Below are 25887 nucleotides of genomic sequence, written 5' to 3' on the forward strand. Positions count from 1 at the left end.
TGGATAAGTTTGCCATACGGGCTCAAGGTTCTGCTGTCCCCATGATGTAGTATGTCCTGTATTATATTACCAGAAGGACTAAAGGATTCTTACCTTGGTGACCTTTGCTCAGCCATCCAGTACAGGCTAATTGTCTACTCTGCCACTACTGCTAGCCATGGAGGAGGAGAAGCACCCCCTGCACCCCACTGTCTCACACAGCCAGCCTAAGGTGGGCAAGTCATGATACTGTCTTTCTTGAGAACAATTTGCTAAGCCTTGGAGGCAGAAAACTTCTTGATACTATAGCAAAGCTTTATGGTCTGAGATTTAGTGAAGTTACAACGTAAGAGACAGCATAGAGAAAATAACTACAAACCATTTCCTACTGGACAAGTCACTGTGTGAACAAGTTAGCGAATCTGAAGGCATTGTGGTGTCCTTTATGGCACAAAGTGCCCAGTCCCCTGGTAACCGCTGCATGTAATCTCAGAATTATGTAGCACAATCCCACGAAGTAATTCAGAGAGCAACGTGATAGTGTGGTGCCTTTGCCGAGTGAAATGCACTGTTGTATGTGTAGGCACAACTGATGTCAGTCAAGAGCTAATTTCATTTCCTTAACAGCTTATTCCTTTTTGCCTCCCTGATTTGCTTTGGGGCTCTTGATACCAGTGTGAATTTCCAAGATTTTGCTGTATATTTTGAGAAGGTGATTGATTCCTGATCCAGAGTAAAATTACAAGAAGTACTTGGCTTTACCTCGGCCGTGCTTGTGCTTGTTGTTGATGACAATTTGTACTATTGTTCCTGAAGCTTGCTGAGGATCCAGGAGGACTCCACGGTTACTCCTGGCATTGGGAAATCGTGGAATGTTGGCTGCCTGCCTTGCAGAGCTGGGTGACAGGTCGTAGTGGGAGCGATGGGAAGAGTGTCTCTGGAGACAGAAAGAGAGCAGGGAAGTAAATATCTCACTCCCATGAACACGGGGAAAGAGGCTGTACTAGAAGCTGAACACAGGCAACAGGAGTGTTGCCACTATCATCAAATATCATTAAACATAACGAATGGCACTAAATAAAGGCCATTCAGGTGCTGCAGAAAGCAGGTGGTAATGAAATCACCTACACACGTGCTGCTGTAACTGATCTCATCAGGCCATACATGTCAGTGTAGGTGTCTCTATCTAAGCTGGTCATCTTAGTCAATGAACAGAGGGGCAACCTTCGAACCTCACCTGTTGAGGACCTCTGTAGAGGAGACGAATCAAAACCCAGAAGTACCTATTTCACCCCATGTATTAAAAATGGTGTTCAGAGCTAGATACCTACTTTACTGATGTCTGCTCTACTTTGACATTAGATTAGAAGAATTGTAAGCCTGTCTAGTTTTCCTCATCAAAACTGCTTTATAGTAGGGCTCCAGTGGAAAAGCACGTCCAGAATGACTGTCCAGCTTCTTGTTTGCTTGCAGCTTTAAACTCTTATGCAAGGCCAGGGTTAGCCTTGCACACCCTGAGCAAAGGCTTTTTAGAATCTGTCTTACAGAGCAGGAATCTCATTTTCTTTGCAAAGGGTATTAGTAGTGTGCAGCATCTTTTCTAGAGCAAACCCATTGGTTGTTTTAGGAGAATTATTGTCCAAAATACCCATTGGCATGAAGCAATAGCGTATATTACAGCAGTTATTTTATAACGCATCATTCGTCTGGTTGACGTATTTAGGTAGTGCACTTAATGATTAAAAGCTTTCCATATTCTCTCCAAAAGCTGTTATAAAATTATCTTTTGAGGAATAAGTTGTTAATGGATACTCTTAGCCCCAGAGGTAGTGAAGCCCCTAAAGTAAATACATACATGTGTATGTGTCAACTAAATAGTAAGTGTTTGCAATTATGATTTAGAAGTGATGCTTGCACAGCAATCAAAACGCTGTAGAATTTTATTCTTATATAGCATATACAACAAAGACCAAGTCCAAGACCAAGCTAGTGGGAGCTCACGGGAATTTATAACAGCATTATTCATGAAGTCGGGCTGAGTTTATTATAGGGTTCTCTCTGGGTGAGATTCAGAGAACCCAGGATGAAGCAGCAGATATTCAGACCTGTTACCACCCTTTTCTCTCTTTTCCCCAAAGTACTGGCACGCACAGCAGGAAAATATGTCTTTATATGGTAGGTCACACTTACAGCTTCCCTGTTGGCTGGCTGCCGGAAGATATCCCCATCGGAATGTTCCCAGGATAACTCTCCATCTCCTGCAGGGGATACAGAGCAGTATCAGTTAGGGGAGTAATTACACACCACGCTGGGAGATACTTAGGGGAAAAGTCTCATCCAGCTTCTCAGCTAAATGTAAGGTGCATCAGCGTGTGGAAGTGTCAGTCTGCAGTCTGACTGCACTGTACTAGATTCTACAGAGACAGAAAGGAAATGCCCTTCCCAAATGTTATGCAAACTCGGGATCAAGATTTACTATCAGATATATGCAGCTTAACAATATGCTGTGGGCAAGGTAATTCCAGCAACTAATTGCTGTGTGATCTCAGGCAAAGGTGGGGAGACATGACTTGGCATAGCTCATAGAGAAAGGCTAAATTGTGTGACCTTCCATCTACTGTGGGCTGAGGGAACCCACAAGCACAGTCACTGTCACTGAACCGACACATAACTTGACTGAGAATTGAATCTTCAGTTACAGTTTTGTAGTCAGCTCTGAAATAGCCATTAATAAATAATACTAAATATCATTAATAAATGACAATAAATACATATCAAGAAAAAGCCAGCCATATTTTGTCTTGCAATTCCCCATGTTTCTATGGTTGTTTTCCCCCTCTTATTTATGCTTCGTTTAATAGTTATTGGTAAGTCGATTCACCCCCAGGTACAATTACGAACCAAAGAGGTGCTTTCATCTGTTTGTCAGGCTGATGTGTTTATGCAGCACGCAGCATTTTCCTGCTGAGAGACTAGTTCAGGTCCTACCTGCTGCCACGCTTAAGTTAATTACCACAGCAGCTCTGCAGGTTCCGTAGCTCAGCTGGCTGCACTGACATGACCACACAGCTTCTATCCAGGAACCTGCTCCTTCAAGGTGTGCTGTACCAACTCCGCATCAAGCTGTATTATCACGCACCAATGCACTCTGAGTTACCCTCTTTTTGGCTCAGCCCCTCCACTGCTCAGTGAGCTCCTTAGGACAGGGACTGTGGGACTATGCTGGTTTGTCCAGCACCACAGACAAAATTATACAACTGACAATATAATACTCCTGATTTTTACCATGCAGTGGTGCTCAGTTCTAGTAAGTGGAACCTCAAAAGGACAGAGCTGCACAAAGGTGAAAGCAGGAGAGTTTTTTAAAGCAGCCTGGTGTCACTGGTATCAATAGAGTGGCACTTCTGAAAACCACAGGTACCTTTAGGTGCTTATCTGCATCTTTGAGACCTGGCAATAGGTGCTTAGATACCATATAAGTGGTAATTCAAATGCCACAATAGTAATAGTGAGATAAAATACATCAAGAGATTCTCAGACATTTAGATGGGCTTTTAGACAGACATTTGGGTTTAGGCTTTCAGGAAGGCTGGGAAGACCCCTAGAATCAAGTTCCCTGGGCATGCAAGTTCTAAAATGTAACTGCTAGTAAAATACCGAAGTATTAGATTTGACACCTAATTGAAACTAGAGTAATTTGCCTTACCCTCTGAATTGAGATTCTTGTGTCTTGCATAACTTGAGCAGGTCTGGAAACCTGTCAGGTAGAAGCTCGTCTTTTATCGTGAAGCTTTTTTACCCAGAGCAAAGGCAGCTATTTCCATACATCATTTCAAGCCTTGATTTACCTCGTTATGGGGATGCAACTTTATCACCAGTGCGCTCTCTCCTTGTTTCAATGTAGGAAAACAAAGGTAGCGATGTTACCCTGCTGGAATTCGAGGTTTCATTTCCCAACGTGCTTTGGGTTGTAAGCACACGGCAAACTTGCAGATAGTGTCCTGAGTTACAGTGCTGGTGCACAGGCAGGGCTCTGCCAGGGGCAGGAGACAATTCAGAGGCTGCCCTTCTGTGGTGGTACTCGAACTTACCTCTGCAAACCGGACAGCAGGACTCCGGAACAGAAACTGGGAAAGAGCAAGTTAGTTTGGGACAAGTCTTCAACCCACAGTACACATTTCCTTCCTGCCAGTAGAACACAAGGAGAATTTAGGAGTCATCGGTTCGTCTGTACTGCATGTGCATTTTTTATGGACATGGTTTAATCTAGTAGGTGTGGTTACATAAATGCCACTCTCGTATGCAAAGGCGGAATATTAGACCAATGAAAAGTCTGAAGAGCTTTTGTAAAATGTGTTGTCAGACAGAGGACAGTCCCTTTCTTTAAAAACAAATGGGGAAAAGGGAGAGGTAAAAGTGGGTGGTGAGAAGAACTGCAGTTGTTGTACGTTGAAAGTCCACCTGACTTTGTTGGTACTAAAATCATGCAGCACAGATGCTCCCCTCTGCCTTCCCTCTGTTGTGTCTTACCACGGAACTGGAGGAAGAGCTTAGCAGTAAGTGCAAGTCATGAAGTCTGTTCGGTACTTGGCCTGTTCAATTTGTTACTTTAAAACATGATGATGCTTTGGTCAGAGGAGGACTGGAGTTGCCAATACGTGACACCAAGGAGCTGGCTGGATTGAGAGGGATGTTTGGGTTCAGACACTGGCTCTGAAGAGTCACTGGATGACTGATCAAATATACTGGATTTGAACTGGTGACATCTCAGGAATGGCTCTGTGGCCCAGTGCCAGTTTACAGAGCTGTCTACTCCCTGCCTGTGGGCTCTTTCCTTACCAGCTCAGTCCAAATGAATTCACTTTCAGTCAGTGCCTTAGTGCTAGATTTTTGGGTCAAGTTGAAGTGAAATCTATATATACCAAGTACCAATATTTTACCTGCTCTGTAAGCTCACTTCCAGCAGATGCCTGACAGGGTAAGCTTTTTCCACTGTGTTGGAGCAAGAGGTAGCCAGCCTGCATTCACCAGGTGCTGCAGACTGGCTCCCAGCACTCTCCTGAGTTTCTGCAGTAATTCTGAATTCCCAGCCTTTGCTAGTTATTGCCTGTATTTCAGTGTCATGTCTTTTAGGAAGCAGAAATGAAGCACAGACAGAGCAGGCTCTGACAAAGCGTGATACTTACTGAGCAGCTGCACTGGGCGCACTGGTTTGCTTGCCTGTTTTGGAAAAGCCCATCTGCCACGAACATTTCACCGTGATGGTAGGTGGTGCCATTGTATTCACAGGATTTCCCAGTGATTTTGCTGCTTACTGAGAAAAGGGAGTCTTCTGGAAGCAAGGGGAAAGGAACACTTCATGTACACATACGTGTTCTTGACAACTCACAGTATCACAAATTCAGGGGAGGAAATGCTTCCCTTCTCCTTCATTTCTCTTTATTATAAAAGGACAAGTTTTGTCATGCTTCAAAGTGTGATAGTATCATGCTGCTATTTTGCTGAACTTTAATAATTCACACTTTGAGCTGACTGTCCCCGTTAATCTTAGGACATTGATGATCAACTGCAGTGCCAACACCGATGGCCATGTCTCACGCTGCTGTCGCTTCTCCTGCTCTATCTGCTGTTGCATTTGCTATTAGGATAGGCAGGTGCAGTTATGTGCGCACTTGTTAAGTTTACATGGCTTTTTCATGCTTTAACGTAGAAGGCATTAGGTCCCGTATACACACAGAGTCCCACTATCAGTAGCACTGTTCTAGCTTGGTTTCCCCCTTCTAAGTACTGGTATCGTTTTATTAATGATTTGTTGTGTTGTAGCCCACAGAAGTTTAGCTGCAGGTTAGCAGGTTGTGCCACAGGGCATGCACGATTCCATGCCATCCACAGGCCCAAACCTGGCAGAGAAGCAGTGATAGTGATGATCAACTGTGTCAAGAGAAAACTCTGCACTACGCCACTGTTTGTTCCTAGTGGCCTTCATGATTCATTGCTGCTATTGTTTTTGAAATCAGCAAACCTCAAAGGAAGGCTTCAAAAGCCACCCAAAAGGTGATTTTTCTGTGTCATGCATTTTAAGGTCAGATGGGCAAATGAATGGCTTTTATTTGCAGAACATGGTGCATATGACAAAGTGCACAAGATGGCAGTGTCACCTCAACCCTGAAACCTGTTTCAACTCAAGATGATACCGAGTTCTGCACCACATGGGTTAAATTTTCTTCTAAGACATAAAGCTATCTATTCCTTATGTTAAAACATCCCCTATGAGCAGCTGACAAACTGGTGCAAAGGGATTATACTTCACCTAGGAAATGTAAGTCACTTCACACCTGCTGGGCAGTGAATCTGGCACTACACATTTACATTCATGTGTCTTTAGCATCTCAACAGGGGAAAAGACATTTCAAACTAGAGCTCTACGAATCTAACAGTGGAGTGTTTGTTCTCAGGAGCCTGAATCACTGCAAATTTCTAGGAATGCAGCTGAAATTTCATTCAGTGGGTCTGGGCTTTCATGTAAAAGAAACTTGACCTGAAAAGGCAGGTTTTGCTGAGCCCCTTTCATTATCTATCAGATAAACCCGGGGAGATTTTTCTGTGAAGCTGTACCACCACAGAATGCACATTTCTCAGTTAGGAAACCCTTAGTCATCTTATCCCCTTGCCCCTTTGGCAACTGGAAGAGCAGTAGAACTGGAAAGAAATGAAAATGAAAGGAGAAGTGAAAGGTGAATAGAGATGGTTGTTGTCTGGATATGAGGCCCTGCTCATGCAGCCTCTGCGGGGCATTGCTGTGCCCCTGCGGGGTGCCTGGCCAAAAGCAGCACGTCACTTGTGGTCTGACATTTGCAAAGACCAGTACTTGAATGACTCATCGTGCCTGCAGAATATTGGATGAAGAAAGTAAATTTTACTGCACATTTACCTTGGTATATGCCACATTGCTGAGGTCACTATGAAATCACCAAATGCCTTTAAAGTGTGGCTTCTAAATAAGGGAAGGAAGATGGTGAAATTTTTATTGCTTCTAGAATGACAGTGGAGAGTTGCAGTAGGTAATTGTTTTCATCTATGTTTCTTTTAAGTTGGTCATAGAAGTTAGGCTTATAACAGCTGAATCATAACGCTCAGTCCAGAACACATGCCCATCTGCCTATCTTTGGAATATTCTTTGGAAATTCTATTGCTGTTTTGAAGCCTTATTTCATGAAATAATTCCAAGAAAAGTCCGTTTCAATTACAGGGAAAAAGACCACGGTTTAGGTCCTACACTGCACATAACCTGTGCATGTGATTATCTTCTAGCACATTAAGTGAATGGGACTATTTGGTTGCATAAAATAAGGCTCAGAAGAAGTTTTCAGATCAAGACCACGTTACTGTTATTGCCAAAATACATATACAGTCATAGATCGGAGACAGCATATTGGAGAGCACGAGTGATCCTCTCCAAACACAGCATCTGTCTGAAACTGCGAGGAAGCTTTGTTTATACTGCATGTCTAAATATAACTTCTGTCTGGTGCAGCTTCTCTCTCTATGTTTTTGCTAGTGTGTGACTGACTTTCTGCAGCTAGGACTTGCCTTGATTTCTTTTCTCGTGCTCTTTAAATCATGGCTAATTAAGCGAGTTCAGACTCCAATTCTGATATCATATTCTCCTGCAGAATGTAAAATTAGAGCCATTGTGGATTGTTTTAATAAGTGTCAGGTCTGAACTTCGAAAAATCTTGGCATTAATATTAATATTGATATCAGCATGCATTATTCTGGGACTTAGTTAAGATATGTTAGAATTAGATTAATTAACTGCAAAAATACTGCATTGCTCAAAGCTCTATTTGTAAACCTTGCTTCCTAATCAGGATTGTTCCCAAAGCTTTATCTGGTATTTTAATGGTGCTGACGAACATTGCTTTAATTAGCTACCGCTGTAAAGTACCAGGCAAACCATCTGTGTGAATCCTTTTAATTAACTGGGTTCCGTCTGAGCTGTTCTCTCTGGCATTTGTAGCGTGTCAGAGGAAGCAATAGAAAACGTGGACGGTAAAGATGTTATGGCATCAATCGAAAGGGAAATAGCTTTGTGTCTGTGGTTGACACCTATTCTCCAAGGGCTCAGACTTCCCTGTAGAAGCTGAGAGGCCCGTGCTCAAGGTAAGAGCATGAGTTAGCCCTAAGGACAGCACTGACTTATCACCACCATTAGCCTTCGGCAGTGGCAGGGGGCTAAGGTGCACAACCTGGGCTTGATACGGATTTGGACCTCTCCTGTAAGTAGCTTCCAAGACTGAACCTGGCTGAAGAGATCTTTCAGGTTTTCAAACTGGCAACAGAATACTATATCAAATATGGATTAGATTTGAAGCAACTATTTTTTTAAAAGCAATTGGACGAGGCTACGCTTGAATTCTTATATTCGTAGGATTCTGTCCCGCCTCTCTTGTCTACCTAGTGGTGTGCTCCATTCTCAACAGCGTATGCTAGTAACGCCCTGCGTCACTGTATGTGGGGAAAGCAACAGCAAGTGATGTATCAGTATCACATGGATGGCAGAGGGTTCGGACTCTTCTTTGTAGTTCTGCGTGTTTGCCGCCTGCTAACTCACATTACTTGTCCTTCTGTGTCACCAAGGGCATGTGTACAGTACTTGGGAACGTGAAACTCCTTTGCAGCTCCTACTGACTGCAGGATCCAGACTTGAATCTGGCATCGTGCTGAAGCAGCCCCAGAGCAAGGGACTGCGCTTTGCTCTCACAGTTACTTTAGAGCACACAGCCAGCGGGAACATGTTTGAATACTCTGAACCCCAGACGTACAGAAGAGAAACACAAAACAAGTAAATCTAATCGCTTCAATTCGCTTTGTGAGGGGATCTGGGCTAAACTGCTTTCTCCAGCTTTAAAATGGGATGTGCCTCTTCCCATTGCTGGAACAACTATTTTGAAAGCTAGCCTCCTTTCACCTAAGGAATCAGAGCTCTAAAAAAGTGGTAATGGGTATTTTGACCCCTGTCTGTGTTCCATGGGGTTCAGCCAAAGCTCTTCCTAGTCCTGGAACAATCTAAGTGCTAGTAACATTCCAAGTAAAAGATAAAGAAGCCTGCCTGCAGGCAGAAATCCTCTGTGTTAGGCTCTTCCCTCTACTACACATAAGCCAGTGGAATATGGTTATTATATATAAGAAACAGCTCTTCAGTATGAGACACGTATTTGGAATGGAGGAATAAATATGTGTTGATAATCTGATCCTTCCAAATTCAAAACAGAGCAGCCTAAGACATAAAGAGGTGAGGGAAGCATCCTGCAGAAAGAGATTATGCAGCTTGCTCGGAGGGTGACAGTCTGGGAGATTTTGATCATAGTTAGGTTGAATAAATCTGGAACAACTCTGTTGATTGAACTAACCCTGATGTTATGTGTTCAAACCAAATTGTATTTTTTTAAATATTCTTTTAAGAAGATCCTCATTTATATGGGGAAAAGATCACATAAATAATACCCCTCTGTGTTTATGCAGTGCATTTCACGCACAAATAGCAGTGCTTTTACATAACACAGAGCACTTGCCTATTTTCCTGCAGTTCCAGTGAAACTGGTGACAGCAGCAGGTTTGCTTTGTACCCAGAGATCCAATTAATGCTTATCTTCTGATCCACTTGTACCAGAAGGGCCAGTGCAAAGGAGCAAATAGCTGGGAATCTGGATTTCCTCATTCTCCCACTAGGGTTCACCTCCCCCAACAGGCCTTCGGTGCAGGAGATGTTCTGTGGTCATATTTTGGCCACCTTAGCATGAGTGTGCTATGCTGGGGCTACTTGCTGAGAGGGGACCAGAGAAGATGGGGAATCTCTGTATTACAGGCAGCAAGGGGCAGTGTGGAACACAAATATCATGGTGACCGGGGATAATTCATGCTGTTTTTTCCAGAAATGTACCAAACTCGCCTCAGTATCTGCGGAGGCCTCTTGCACACATTTGCCTCAGAAAGGCAGGAAATCTGCAGTGTCATTGACTCAGTTTCTACATATTCCTGACCTGCTCCTAGTGCAGCTTCAGGGCTGGACAACTAAACCGAGCCCTGTGTGCCATCAGAACGTGGTGGGGCAAACTGCTGCTGCAAACCGGCCGTTGCAAGGTCAAAACCACCAGCTACTGAGAGGGTAAATGTTTTTACCACCAGCACGTCAACGAAGGTAAAACACAAATACTCTAGAGCTCCTTCATCATCAGGACTAAATCCGGAATCATCATCTCATGAGAATACAGGATCCTCTGACACAGAAAACGTATTACACTGCTTCAGTGCAAGGTTATCTTCTAGGGATCACCCAGGATTATTTTCGATAACCATTGTGGCTGGAGGTCCTTGCGGGATTATAGCACAGCATTAGAGTAATGGATTTCTCTCCTATTAAAATTTCCTTTGCTTGATTTCTTCCCCCTACTTTTGTTTCCACTCTACATGAGTTTGTCACCTCAAGGTCTGCTCTGAAGTCCATTGACCTAAATACACTTGGAACCTGGCCCAAACACCTACTCTGTGTGGCACAGCGTAAGGCGGTTTCCTCTTTCATCTTCTGTCTCAGATTTCTACCATACTCCTTAGCATGTTCTAGAGAGGGGACTCCATCACAGTCAATAACTGCATCTGTTTTCACAGAAGGCTTAGTCCAAAAACTATCAAAGCTAACAGCAATCTGTTGATTGACTACAGTAGACCACGGATCAACCCTCAGTCCATCTGCATTTAGCCTTTTCCCTCATCATGCATCACAGTCCAACTTATTATATGTCTGTGATTTAAAGAAACATAGATGATGTGTGAAGGTCCCTTTAAAAAACAACAAGAACAGTGCAACGATATTTTAAAGCAGTGGCTGAGGCGGACAATAAATTTGGATTGAAAAGTTGCGCACTATCCAAAAACTGCAAACACAAGCTCTAAACAAAATCCATATGTGCCTCTCAGAGCTGCAGGTGTCAAAGATATTAAGTCACAAAATGTTCTACATTAAAATGACTTCAAGGACCAGGTTAAGCTCTAAAACCTCCAAGATAATTCAGAGTTAATCACAACAGCTAGTCTTTAATACAGTCAGACGGTACAAAGTGTTTGAAACTCACTGCTTGAAGGAACTAGTAGCACCTTATCTAGACAGTAAGAACTTTCAGACAGATTCAAGACAAGACGTAGTTTCAGTTTCAGCATTCAAAAGGCTGTTGGTTGTTTTTGAGCCTTCTAGGACTGAAGTCAAGCTCTTCACATTATTTTAATATATTTTCTGCAGCTTAATTTCCTGTGTTTTCTTTTATAGTGACATAAAAAATTGTTCAACAAAACTCTGAAGGAGTCATAAAACACTTTCTAGGTTGCTCCATTTTAATTCCTGCTCTAAGGTTGAACTGTTATATGAATCAACCAATCACTCTCCCAGCCAAGGAAACAAACTGAGTGAAGCTTTGGTGCATTTTGAATCCTCTCTGAAGCATCTCTGAAGCTCTTGGAAGTTATCTTGGAAAAATTCTGAGCAACCTATCCTATCCTATTATGTCAGTCCAAAGAATGAAAGTTCTAAGTCAGTCATCTGTGGGAAGATGCACATTTTTTTCAGTGCATTTTGGATGGTGTTTTACAGATATATTGTTTGAATCTTTATGGTCAAAAAAGCAAAATGGAAACAAAAGCGGTAACCTCAATCCGACTGTGACAACAAACATTCCTTATGAAGCTTCTAACAAAGGTAGATCACAAAACCATCTGAATTATGTGAGCGCATGTCAATAGGAAAAAATTAGACATATCCCAAGAATGCCTATCTCGTTGTATTTCCACATCAAATTTACTTCCAATAAACAGTTTATTTGAACTACCTGACTACCCATAGTTGAGACTACACAAAAAACACAGCATCTTGTTTACCTCTGGTGCTGTGTAACTTTCTGTGAGTCTTTCATATTCCACGTATGAACATCCACCTTATTTGTATATGTGGAGTAACCATAAACAAGCATGTAAACACTTACAACTCTGTAATTCTGTGGTACCTCCACAGGAACCAAATGAGGACTGGAAAAATTAGAGATTTGCTCTCATCAATAGATGATAGTGCTGACTGCCAGCTGCTCTGGAGGCTGGCACTCCTGTTCTGCAGCCTCCTGTACTGTGCCTGCTGAGAGCTCGGTCACAGCGGAAAAAAATTTTAATTTCTTTATCTGAGAACTGCAGAGGTGGGCAGTGATGGAACAGCCACTGTGCCTGCAGGCAGTGCCACAGCACGGATTAAAGGTCTCGAGAGATTCAGATGCTGAGGTAAAGTAAGGGCAGGTGGAGGTCAGCTATGAAGGGGAGCTGAGTGTGCAGAATTTCTTCCATGAACTGAGGCTTGTGTCAGACCTGTGACAAAGAGGGCAGGATGCTGAGAATGTGGCAGTTTTTCTAAAATCTGAGATGATCCTATAGCTCCAAACTGTATTTCAGTCAATGGGCTGTTATTTAGGTGCCAACTGTCTGTTCCTTGGTGTCAGGAAAACAATCCTTGTAGGACTCGTTGCTATGGTGGTTATGAAATGTTTTATATGGGAGATAACAACTGCTCTTTTACTAACAGCATGGGAAACTTTATATGCTCAGTAAGAGATGACCTGAACATCTCTTAATATTACCATATTTGTACGGTTTTTTCTCTTTCCTGCTCAGGCCTCACACCCATCTACCTATGGCAATTAGAACTCCTTGTAACTTCAGTGATATCCAGGCCATGGATATCTCAGTGGTATGTGCAGGTGGTAGCAAGAAGAACCGTGTAGAGAATGGAAGAGTTGAGCACAATCTGCCTTCCTCTATCCCCCAAATACTTGTGAGATAGAGTGGGTTTTTCTGAATGGAAAGGTGAGAAGACTAGCAGTAAGAGCCTGGGAGCTCGGGTGCCTGAGCTGGGTAGAACCCATCACCTCTTCACCAACGGTTTATTGTAGTGTGCGCTCTGCAGTGGAAAACCATTCCAGCAGAGCGTTCCTACAGCCCAGGCTGAAGATGTTGGTTGTAATTCAGTGCAAGATGTGTTGTATCCTACACATGCTTCTGGGTTTACGCACACCACGTGTATCAGGTCAACACGTACTGGACAGACTCAGCACGTTGCAAGGCTGAGTCCCTAAGAATTATCTCCAGTACAGAGTGCAGTGTGGCACTTGGACTAGCTCAGTTACTGGAAGGAGTTAAGAGAATGAAGCACTGAGCTCACTGCATTTTTCCTGCTTCTTAAGCAATTTTTGCAGTGCAGTGAGTTCTGCGCTGTCCTAACTAGGCTGCTTCCAGGATCTAAACCAGCTACTTCAAAGATACAGGTATTACCAAGTCATGCTGCAGTCTACAATGCAGACAGGGCCTCATTTATTTTTAGGCGATGTTCTCAGGCCACTGTTGTCAGATATGTGCTCTGGTCCATCTTTGCATTCAGTCCAGCTATGTATATAGGTACCACCTGGCATTTTGTTTTTATTTCAATATCTAAAGATCAATGAAAAGTACATCAGAAAGTGGTTTGAATTTGATACAGAAAAATCATAGTACCAAAGGAGCTTAAAACTTAAACGTGTTACTAATCATCAATGTTCTTGGAAGCCAGTGTGTTGAGTCAGGACAGCAAGCTTAAAAAATACTAGAGCCAGATGGGCTGATTCATACATCAGCGTAGCCTTAACTGCTGAGAAATCAAACCAGCAAGTGCAATACGGAAACCCTTTCTAAATCCTGCGATTGTGCATTTTTGCTTCTGATGTAAGCTTCCCCCATCTTCGATTTACATATTTCAGAGTGTAGTCAAAATCTTTACATCTTTAACTGGACTCTAAATGCTCTGATTTGAAATCATCCCATGTAGAAATGGTACAATCCGCTTAATGTTCCATTTATAAAGGCACTGTCCATAGCAGCGCTATAAAAGACAGCTGCAGCTAAACGCTTGAAGAACTTGTACATGAAGTTTATTTTCATGACAGGAGGCAGGAGGTCTGAAGGCCACTCTAGCTCAAGAGCCAATCCAGCTCCAGGAGTGAAGGTGTACTATCTCCCTGATTCTATAAATCACCTCTCCTCTGACAATGTCTGGAGCATCCTGAGCTGGAAGGAAGGAGTCCAGGCTCACGATGTCCTTTTGAGTCTCACTAATGAGTAAAAAGAGTCCCAGTGAACGTGAACCTACTTGTTTTGGTTACATATGTGTGATGATAAGAATCTAATTCAGATAGTAAAATACTTTTCAGGGCTGCAGGAGGGAGGAATATCTAGTTCTGTATAAGACACTTTTTTGCCAGTGCTAGAAAGAATAGGTTTAAAAAAGCAGAAGTTAGTAGTGAATCTGTGGTAGAAGCTGGTAAGATTGAACCGCTGGAGTAAAGTAGAAGATGCTTCATAACATAAGCCTGACAACTACTTAAGATTCATGGTGGCTGGAGCCAGGGATACATGATATAAACACTGCATCTCTTTGTGTCAGCAAGTCCAGTGTCACTCTGGATGCAGGAGACATTAATTCCAGGGGGAGAACAGTGCCAACTTTTCTCAAAGGAATCCCTTCACAGCTCCTCCACTTAGGTAGTTATGAAGTTCAGTTTCCAACGAAAGTTGCTGCCTCCTGGCATTACCTCTGCTTCATTAAATAAGGAGCAGTTATTTGGGCAGTTCCACTCTACAAGGCCCGCAGAAAGGCAGGAGGAAGAACCCAAAGTCACTGTGACTACCACTGCTCATTTCTGAAATGCGGCTGGAGAAACAGGGGACACATATGAGACAGAATATAATCAGCATTTATGAGAGCAATTCACATGAATGGCTGATGGCCAGAGCTCTGGCACATTCCATTAAAAAAATAACCAGGGAGACCAGAGAAGTGAATTTCCTGTGTATCATGGGATGCTGCACAATAGACGTTGTATGCCAGACGCACAGGAATGGAAAGCTGGCCTAAGATGTGCAAGAATGCTTGAGATTCCTGTGCAGATCAGGCATGAACATTGCCACTGAAGACAGAGCACCAAATATGATACGCATCATCACTGCCGAAAGCAGAACGCAAATAAGCCCTGAAATCACAGGAGACTCCTGGTCCTCTTTCACCTAACTTTGGTGCAGATCTGTCTGAATTACAGCTTCACTTAGGGTGGCATTCTCATTTTTAATGAGCTGCTGCCCAGCAGGCAATTAAATGGCCCACCACGTGTAGCAGATAAGACTACAGACTGACTCCAGGACCAGTAAAGAGAAGACAATGGGTCACAACTCAGGACAGGCTCATTCTTATGATTTTCTGGATTTACCAGCTTCAACACACAGTACAAAATCCTAGCTGAAGACTGTGAAGAGCAGGAACTTAATTTGATAAGAGGGACTTGAGAGTTTACAGGGGCCCTCACTCTTCTTTACTAGGTCATTGTAGAATTTCTAAAATCTTGATGGGTATCACAACATTTACAGCCTCATGAACAGAAAAAAGCCAAACAGTCAATCTAGGAGCATTTCTAATTCTATACTAAATAGTGTACAGAGATAAAAAAAAGAAGAAAAAAAGAAGAAGTTCGTGACCCTAAATGCCAATTACATCCTGAGAGGGGGATGTCTGTGATTTAACTTAAGCTGTCACAGAAGTAAGCATCTAGTGTAAGCTATTTGCCTGGGCTCCCTCAATAATCAGTGGAGAGAGACAGGCATCTCCGGGGGAAAATTCTTCTCATTCTGGGTAACAGGATGAATCACCCTCTGGGGACAGCAAGTTTCCAACAGCTATAAAGGGTATCTAGATGAATCTCTCACCAACTGAAGTTTAGATTAGCTGGCAAAACAGACCAGATTTTGGGCACACTGGCACTGCAGTCCTTCTTTTGATCTGAAAACAGAAAAGGGGTTCATGTTCCCAACATCTTACCACTTAATCTAACAGTACTAGTTGGTCAAATAAAGCATACGACCTCACAGACGGTGTTTCCTATGTATTGGACCATCACAGATAAAACTCTTCCATCAACCAGATGCCAGTGTTAGATCTCAAGCTGAATGGGATGAATCTCTCCCCGACACACAAGGAATGGCACCACGGCATCAGATGAATTATGTGCTTGAAATGCTTCTTCCTCATCACTGATGAAGAAAGGATTCTAGATACCTAGACCAGATACTGATACTCACATCTGATAGACAGAGGTATATAATTGTCGGGACAGATAAATCCTACCCAGAATTGATGGGCGGGTGTCATTTATTCTCCAGTAAGTGCAATGAATGCATTTCAATCCCAGCTGAACACAGACTTGTGCACTCACGTCCCTCCACCATTGCCTCCCGCTCAAGGGCTGTGGTCAGGGAACAGCTGCTCTCCCCACACAATGAAACTCTGGAGAAAGTCACATAAACCCCCTTTCCATGATGGTGCATGAATACTCTTTTATAAGTGGAAATGAGGGGTGCCACAAGACAGACATTTAGGGAAAAGCTCCAGTCAAATCTACCAGCCATTAGGCCATGTCGGGAATGTTGTAACAGCCTCGTGAAAGATCCTGCTTAGTCTCTTTCATACAGTGACTCTTAATAATGAGCATATAATAAATGTACAGTCTGGCGGAATTTACTATACAGTATCCAATTGGATTTATATAGTCATAAATTTCTACAGCGCTGCTGCTACGATTTACAGCAGTCTCCACTGATTATGAAGTTATGCCTGGACGTGAGATGTAAAAGGCAAATGTTGCCAGTCTGCTTGTGCAGTGATACTACACAAATACACACTTGCCACAGCAATTCTGAATAGCTTGTCAATAGAAAACCATTGCAAAGAACCATGTCTTTTAGCCTGCTCTTACGTAAAGCACCAAAAGCAGAAACTGGGAACCTGTGGGATGGGGTTTTATTGTGATGGAGTTTAGAGATAAGGGAAGGAGTAGGGGGCAGATAGTCCATGAAATTTCTGCTACCCTCTGCCTGGATGGTAGGGACTGGACTTAGTAGCTTACCCGATCCCTTCCCAAATCTATACTTCCAATTTCCTAAGAAGAAACCACCACAGGAAATAGTGTAATTTGCTGTAGGACAAGCCGCTCATGACCTAAATGGATATAGATGGATGTTTACTTCACAGAAGTTTTCCAGCACAGACATTTAATTTTGCTGTTATTCAGCATATTAAATAACTATTTTGGAAAGGACCGGACGTCACTAACAGGCATTACCTGGGCATCGCGGGCAGCACAGCTGTGGCACGTGCACAGGGGAAGGACAGTGCAGACTTGGGCATCTTATTCTGCTGCACAGTACGTTGCCATTCTGCAGGTGGAACATAATATGGTACTTCAATGAAATGGGCTGTCTTACCAATTCCCGTGTTTTCAATTCTGCATCTAGGTATTTTAAAAACAAACATCCTTTTTACAACATTCTGATTTCACTCCCACCAGGGTAAGCCTAGACTACTTTTACTGCCTCTGAATTAATGCTGGAGGTCAGAACGGAGCAGAAATCCAGACAAGCCTTAAAATCAGAGGCAGTGCATAAAAATGGATTGCAACAATCTTCATTTGTGTTTTTCTTTTGATCAGATTATACTTAGGAATTGTATTTCAAAAACTGAGACTCAGATAATGAATGGTAGGCCTCCGAGATATCCCCTACCGTGGGTTAGCTCAAGACCGCAAGAGACAATAGTGTCTGTAATTGTTCCTGAAAACCGTAGAGAGTCTTTTGTTTTCAATTTATGGCTTCCCTGGCAGACAAAAACCACCAGTTGGTAAGTAGCCATTTTTCTAAGAAATATGAGCAAGTCTTGGGAATAGTGTTCATTATTCATGTCATTAACATAATACTCTATATGACCACATCTAAGTTTGATTTATAATTAAAACACAGGGAATTTTCATTCTCCAGTGTCTGTAACCAGAAAAGACTATCCATTTCAAATTCCCAATTCCCATCTATAATTCATCCTCCTAATTTAGCTCTGATTTCCTCCTGTTTATAGCAAGAAAGATACTTCAGCGTGAACGCTGATACTACGCTATGACTGTAGTTTTAGGTGGTGTCAGGAATAAACCCACTTCATTTCCATATGCCTTCTGGAGCACTGAAATGTTTCCAGTGGAGGTGCACACTTCCTTAGATAGCGTACGTACAGGCTCTTCTAGCCATCCCTTTCAAAATATTCCATTGACTCCCAAGTATCAGCAGACCACAGGCTGGAATCATACTGGTAGCTCATTACTACCCTCAAACTACATTTCTACATCTGCTTTGGAAAGAGACACGAAAAATCGTATTGCCATCTGTTTGCAGTGATGATTGAAACTAAATATACTGCGTTTATCAAGGTGGAGCAAATTTTAGGCTGTAGACTGTATGCAGGATAGGGACTATGACAGGTCTGCCCAGCTCCCTGCCTCGTAAACCATCACCTCAGACCCTGCAAAGCTTTACCGTGGAAGAAAGACTGGCACTATCTCCTGGCCGGCTCCACACCGCTCACTTGGCCTCTTACATGGCCTCACTCCCTTTTTAATTACCTGAGGTAATGTTTACATTTTGTGCGTGATCAGCAGTGATAAAAATCCTGCAGACTGACTTCGCTCCTCAGTGCTGCCTGCGGTACTCCAGTGTTTGCAGCAGGACAGAACTGTTCGAACTGCTCTTGCACTTGGCAAGACTGGTCTTATGCTCCAATTCATAGCAGAACCTGGAAACCAATCCTACGGACCTTTTAAGCTCCTGTAGGGCTCTGTGAGTCAGTGCCATGGTCCACATTTTTGCATCCAATACCCAACGAGTGACAACGCATCTCTCTTCCTGAGCGGTGTCACCAGTGATGCCTGTGGAGAGCATTCCTCCTAGCCCCTGCAGTCTGCAGATCCGACTATGAGCACAAGCAAAAAGCTGCTGGATTTTAGAGAGTAAAATAATGATCTGGCAGATTGTGAGGGCTCCGATTTACCTGACAGTAACAGTCAACAGTGTCTCCACTGTGTATTTATTGTGGGGGGAGGAGGGGTTGTAAAAGGAAAGGGAAACAGGTGAGAACACTTAATTGTGTTTGGTTTTATTCTGGTTTAAGTATGTAGATTATAACTTGTAAAAATACAATACTACATACACACAAAACCAGGGAGGCTTTTTTTTCCTTTTTTTTTTTTTTTAAAAATCCCAGGCCAAATAATTTGGCCTCTGTTTCGTCAGTTACTTTGTCTCACTTTTTTCTAAACATCAGAAGTGTGTGTGTTGTGGGGGTGAACGGACAGCCTGTTGCTAAGAGATGGAGCAGAGGTCTCGGTCTGTTGCCTGGCTGATACAACTTGTTTTGCGCAGAGATCATATGGGTCATGATGTTTGAGGCCAGCAAAGCCATTTTGGTCACACTGGTGATGAAAACCCTGGGTTTTTTTACTTTTCTCTGCAGTGTGAGGGAGTAGGTTGCTGTTTCAGAGTCTGTACTTATCCTCTGCCTCACTGATTTGCTGCCAGGGAATCACAGGTGGCTTACACTTAGGTCTCTCTCATCTGCTGCCTGTGTCACGCTTTAGTTTCATTTTTTATGCTGTAATATTTGACTTAAGGTCTGTGCTTGTGCTGGGTCATGGCATGTTTTCTAATGCTTTCTCTAGCCTTAATTTTGCTAAAATTATATATTATTAAGAGTTTTCTGATGATCTGGACCTTTTAATCTAGGTCAGTCTTCTGAGGTCATTTCTTTTTGTCAGGACAAAGCTCAAATGAGCAGTTGCTATTTGAGTCTTCTTTCCAGGCAGCAAGAGATCCCTCAGCATCCTCACTGCTGAAACAACCCCGTTACATTTTGCACCCTCACAGTACAACAAAGGTAAAACAGAACAATCAAAGAAATGGTGTCCAGAACCACTCTGAGCTGCATGTCCTGATGATGAGCACAAGCAGTCTTCTTCTTTACTAACCTTGCTGCCCTGAACTGAACACGTCTTCCATGTCCATGTGCGAAGGAACAAAATAAAATATACTCGTGTGATGGAGCCTCACAGTGCGTGGTACACCTGGATGGCAGCAGTGCCGTTCTCTGGAGGAGCATTCCATGCACTTGCCCATCCCTCCAGACTAATAACTGCCTAAAAATCACTGAGCAATGATGGATATCCAGATCTCTAAAGTTTCCAGTGAATTTCACCCCCACCCACGACAGCCTTCTAGCAATGCCCGAGTGTTTTACTATGTGCGGGCTCTAAGGGAGTTTTCAGCTTTTCTTATAGATCAGCAAAAGTGAGTGGAAACCTTTTTTTTTGATGTATAATCAGGGGCTTTTCCTTTTCTTACTGCTACATTGCTTTTTCTCTACCAGACACAATCTGCTGCACAGATCTGAGATGAAGCCAAGCTTGTGGGACTTCTGTTTGTGCAACTCTGCACTACACTGTAGTAGCAGATCCCTCCGAGCAAATGCTGCACAGGGGCCCAATATCTTACACTTGCAGGGAGGAAAATCGCCAAAAAATCTTTATTCTGCATTAAGTACAGCAGACAAAACTCAGCATCTGGAGTGCCTCACGTGCTAGTGATTAAGATCCCTTATTGTTTTGTCATTTTAAAGGACTCCAAGGGACACATTCTGCTCTCATGTTCCTGCTTTCCCCCCCTCCCCCCATATATGACACAATTAGGGGATCTATCACTGCTGTGTCTTCATATCAGGCATTAACTGATGGTAGCCAAGAACCTGGTTTTTCACGTCGTACCCGATTCTCTCTGCTCCCCATACCCTTTTCTCACTTTCCCCATCCCACTCTCCTTTCATAGATTTTTACAAATGGTGATCCCAGCGTGCTCCTTCAGGGCAGCAGATGCTTTGACTGTGGCCTCTGCCGATGTGGGCCTTGTTCATAGATCAAACCCTTCCAAGTTCAGGTGCAGCATAATCCTCCATATTGATGGAACTGCAAGGATTCAATTTAGGTGGTGGGGTCCAATTATTCAAGATGTAACGCTCAGCCCTGAAAGCTGAAGGAGCTGTTTCGTCTACCCCATGCATGTATTTTTGGCTAGTACTGGTCTTCTCTGTTAATGTTTTCCCTTTGCTAGGATCACTTGTCTCTTATTTCCTGCAGCGTGATCAGCATCCACTAGTGAAAATAGGTTTGGGCTTTGTCAAATTGCAGCTACAGCTGAAAGGATTCCAGTCAATTACGCAAGTAGAAGTTGTTGTAGGATCAGTAACTCAGCAGTCCTACCTCTGAGCACAGACAGTTAACGCAGTACATGAGGCCATAGGGCTCTAGATACGGGTGCCATCTTTCTCCGACACGGTACTTCTTATCTTGAAACACACAGTATGTATCTGAATCTGTAAAAGAGTAAAGAATTGAAAGAGCTATGACTGACTGTTCCCATTCCATACTTAAAAAGCAACTTCAGGTGTGCAATGTTTTCTGTTAACTATGGTTGTGGGTGGTACATAACATTTTGTAAAGAATTACTATTTCGTCATTCCCAGAAGAATCACACAACGGAGATGCCCTTCATTTCATGTGCTGTTGTTTCTAACTTCCCAAACCAAAATCAATGACATGGCTTCCGATTTGTCCAAAACTCCATCTCCTGGAACAGCTGACAAAATGGCTTTCATGTATTTCACCTGCAAAAACACAGGCTAAGATCCCCTTTAGGTAACAAAATTAAAGTACTGACTGCTCAGACAACTTTATAGGGAACAAACCCTTTTCACTGCAAAACCTAAGCAATTGCTCCACTCGGGAAAACCCCAGGTTGTACAGCAGAGAGGTTTTGAACAAGGGGGCTGCAGAAGGAAGATAAACACACTGTATTTATACGGCATGTTCATCACCGCTGTATTTCAACCACCTAACAATAACTTTGTCCTAGTATTTCATAACAATTTGTGCTGACTTAGATATCAGCATTCAAAATATTTTAAGATCTTTCTGTTGGTTAAGCAGTTCTGATCTTGCCGGTGCTGCGTTGCAGATATCCATCTACAAAGGAGACATTACTGCCCTGTCTCTCCCTGTCACATTAAGGTTTCACATTGAAAACTCAAATCTCTAGAATAAAAGGGTGTTTCTCATGTGTTTCCGTGAGAGAATTCTTTCCTGTTATCTTAATGACATCCAAACTACTCCAGTACAGATGATACTTCAGCGTATCAAACAAAATATCTGATTTGCAAGTGATAGTCCAAGCAAGGGACACTCCTCACACCTTCCGTGCTATCAGGTGGTAGCACAAGGTAGGGGCTATTAGCAGCGACTGCAGAGTGATCTGCTTTCACTTCACCCAAAAGCACAACAAGTGAAACGCAGGATCTGAAAAAGCAGACAGCTGAAGTGGTGTTTGATAATTTCTCACGCTCTGTTTTCTCTGAGCAGGGACACCTGCACTTTGTTTTCCTGGAAGTTCAGCAGAGAAGGTGGCCCTTTCTGGAATACACTCTTTTTTTTTTTTTTTTTTCCATCTTCTTTTGTAGAAGCAGAAGCTGCTAATACTGAGGCTGAAAATTTTAGCTTCTTCTCAAGGGCAAACAACATCTTTTGTGAGAAGGCGTCCAAAACCCTTCAAAGCCTGTGCAGGTGGGGGGAGCATTTCGGAGAGCTGGGAACAAGGCTGCAGCAGCCAGTGACTACACTTATTTGGGCAGTTCTTCCTCCTTGCCATGCTTTCTGAGCTGCGTTAACATCTCCCACGGGTGACAGGCTTTGTAGAAACATTCCCTTTGTTTTGTTTGTATTCTTTTCAATTCTTCTCATCAAGTTTTTGACAGGGCTTAAACTCTTAATTTTCTCAAAGGATGTATCTAATCCAGTTCATATGAGGTTGTTTTTGGAACACAACAGAAGAGTCTTGGATGGGCTTTGCACTAGCTGAAAAGTTCAGCACAATAGTCTTACGCATGGGACAAAATCCAGATAATCTGTCAGATGTTTACAGAGGTCACTAAAATGGAATTGAGCACTCTCTTGATTCAGAATATTTGAAATAAAACAGATTCCCCAATTGATGTGTTATGCTCTTTATGATGCAAGGAAACCTGTACAGCTTTAGGAAAATGTGCCCCAAATGTGGGCGTGACCCGGTTCTACCAAATGTAGGATTAGAAGGAGGAAGAACGTAAGAAAGTTTTGAACGCAGTTCTGCAGTTCAGGACATTCTTGTTTGAAGACCTTTTCTGAAACACATCTGTCAAACAGAAGGAAAATGGCAACATTGGGTGGATGTTACAGCATTGTTTGAAGTCTACTTACGTTTTACTTGTTCTAGTTTGCCTCCATCTATGAAAAGGAGACAGAGCACACCAAAAAAGATAAAATGAAAATCTTCCAATATCCACTTCCTTCTCATCTTTATCAACAAAAGGAAAAGGAAGAGCCTCCAAAGTAGAGAATGTTGAGCTGCTGGAAAGAAGAGATTAAATGAATTAAACTAAAATCCTGTAAGATACTTAAATTCTCTGTCATGATTTCATCCAGCACATAGGAATCCTAAACTGCCAGAACCAAAACCTGTCTGTATCATGGAAACAGCTTTGGCTTCAGGTCATTTCATTTTTTAGAAAAGGGGCCGCATTTGCATTCATGAAAGCTGAAAACTTTATTACTTCTAATAAAGTCCTTATTTTACTGTAGAGCAGAGGAATCTGGCAAGTGAGCAACCTAAATTCTTAAAGTTCTCTTTCACAAGAAACTGGCTGGGGAGATGTTCTTGTAGAGCAGCCCTTTGGGATGTCACTTAGGAAGCGGAGATGACAGCTGTAACATCTTTGCTTCATCAGAGAATTAACCTCGGGCAGACCTGGCGTGCTGGCCCTGCGCCGTGGAGATCCACGCTTCGGGTGAAGCGTTGGCCACGCTGTCCTCAGTGGGAGTTTTCCTCACTGCATCTAATAGGCTTCGCCACTATTCAACCCACCCCTCCTCCCCTCGCCAACTACCATTGTTCTGGGACTGTGTATAATTAATTGTTCTAGCATTAACCCTTCCGTTGCCTTGATATCTGAAAGTACAATGGGGGAACAACATGTCATCTTCATTCCTGTAGATCTCTAATGTCAAAATCTTGCACACGGAGCAAAGTTTAGCGTTTCCTTCTCTATGTGATGCAGAGATGGTATCACGCTTGCTGCATGTACCCTTCTGTCTATCCTTTTCTGGCTTTTAAAAGGTGCATTGCTTTATACTGAAAAAACAAGGGAGAAAATAGTTCACTAAAGTAGCATTTATTTATTTTTGATAGCCAAACCCGGATTCTAAACTGTGAAATATGTTAATGCTTCACTACTTAGCGGAATTCATTATTATCTTCCCAGAGCACACTTGTCCATAGTTCACAATGCTGGAAGGATTTGGGTTTGATTTTAAGAGCCTTGATGTGGATTCACAATTAATTTTAAGTAAAAAAAAAAAAAAAATTAAAAAAATAAGCCATATTCTTTGTAAACTGATTTGACCTCTCCCGATTTCACATAAAGACCAGAACTGTACGTGACGAATTTTAAGTAAAAAAAAAAAAAAATTAATAAAATAAGCCATATTCTTTGTAAACTGATTTGACCTCTTCAGATTTCACATAAAGACCAGAACTGTACGTGACGATGTTTCGGCTCACAGATAACCCAAACAGAAATAATAATTTATATACATATATTGAAATTAAACTTAGAGAACTTAACTAAAGGGTAAGTTAACATGCACGTAAGAAGAAAATCTCCCTATTAAGACTGCTGGGATCCAGGGTACCGTAACAAAGGGTGGGTGATCTGTTTTTATCAGGAATTTTATTGCCTTTACTCTTCAAAGGTTCTTGGCATTCCCAAATCACAACCAAAATGGACAGATTCCTGAGCTCATCAAACCTATGCAAGTGCTCTGTCTGTACCCTCAAAGCTCATGCAAAATAATGCCAGTTGCATCTGAAAGCATTCCAAAAAATATCCCTGTTCTAAAAGCACACTCCCTGTGCAGTAACAAAACACAACTTTCCATTTATTTTGGAAGCTGAGAATAATATTCCAATTTCAGAAGAAAAGTTCAAGTCATTTTTTCCTTTCAACGTGTTCAAATCACATAGGGTGTTTTTAGGCCAAACAATCTTATAAAAACGTGTTTAAAATTAAACCCTCGTAATTTAGTCCCAGGACATCACGCATGCATTGAGAACAACAGTGGCACATCCCTGGGACCAGCAGAAATGTGACTTTCAAATATTTTGGCCTTCTTGGGGGTTGCTTATGCAAACAATATTTATAAGTGGAGCATAATTATCCTCTGTGCAGCATTTTACCTGTTAGCTAGATGGGTTAGCTCGAATAGAGAGGCTCAGAAATCCACCCATTTTAAAAGTCAGGTCTTCAAAAGAAGAACATTTGAAAACTTGGACTGCTGACGCTCAGAAGTGCTGCACAGTAACGTGAAATGGAGGAGTTAATAACAGAAATGAGATGGGGACTTTTGATGTCTTTCTTAATTCTCTTTAATTTCTGTATTGTTGTTACTCCAAATATAAACACATACTTTTCACTAAGCACACTCCCTTTATTTCCCCAAAGGGCAATGTCCTAAAAATATTCCTAGATTTAAATAATCTCAGTTCGGATTAACCTGTTAATTATTGGTGTGTTTTCTGCTTACTAGAAACAATGAAAGTGATCCACTTCTTACACAAATTACTCGCTGAAATCAGCCACCTGGGTTTATTTTTACCGCCTCGCCCTGCAAAGAGCCCGTTTTAGGAACCACAAGTGGCAGTGTCCGGCCTCGCCACCTTTTACGATTAATGCAAAAAACTCCCAAACCCAGCATGACGGAGACTAGCTGGAAGAAAGGGGCTGTGCACTGAGCGGGGCCAGCGGCCTCAGCGGGCTGCCCCCAGCGCGGCCCGGACGGGCGGGCT

At 42.6% G+C, this 25887-nt stretch overlaps 1 protein-coding gene across 1 annotated transcript in view; it reads right to left on the reverse strand.

Annotated features, from left to right (window-relative positions):
- Positions 1–23387, reverse strand: part of CHRDL1 (chordin-like 1) — a 31235-nt gene extending 7848 nt beyond the window's left edge. The window contains exons 1-7 of the mRNA XM_010138930.1: positions 23244–23387; positions 21216–21328; positions 17211–17304; positions 5166–5311; positions 4071–4164; positions 2170–2237; positions 742–916 (exon numbers count right to left, since the gene is read on the reverse strand). Of these exons, the coding sequence (XP_010137232.1) occupies positions 742–916; positions 2170–2237; positions 4071–4164; positions 5166–5311; positions 17211–17304; positions 21216–21328; positions 23244–23340 (787 nt within the window). The 5' untranslated portion in view covers positions 23341–23387. The remainder of the gene's footprint in view (positions 1–741; positions 917–2169; positions 2238–4070; positions 4165–5165; positions 5312–17210; positions 17305–21215; positions 21329–23243) is intronic.
- Between the last annotated feature and the right edge of the window lie 2500 nt (positions 23388–25887).

The sequence above is a fragment of the Buceros rhinoceros genome, unplaced genomic scaffold, assembly GCF_000710305.1.
Source record: "Buceros rhinoceros silvestris isolate BGI_N320 unplaced genomic scaffold, ASM71030v1 scaffold16106, whole genome shotgun sequence".
NCBI lineage: Eukaryota > Metazoa > Chordata > Aves > Bucerotiformes > Bucerotidae > Buceros > Buceros rhinoceros.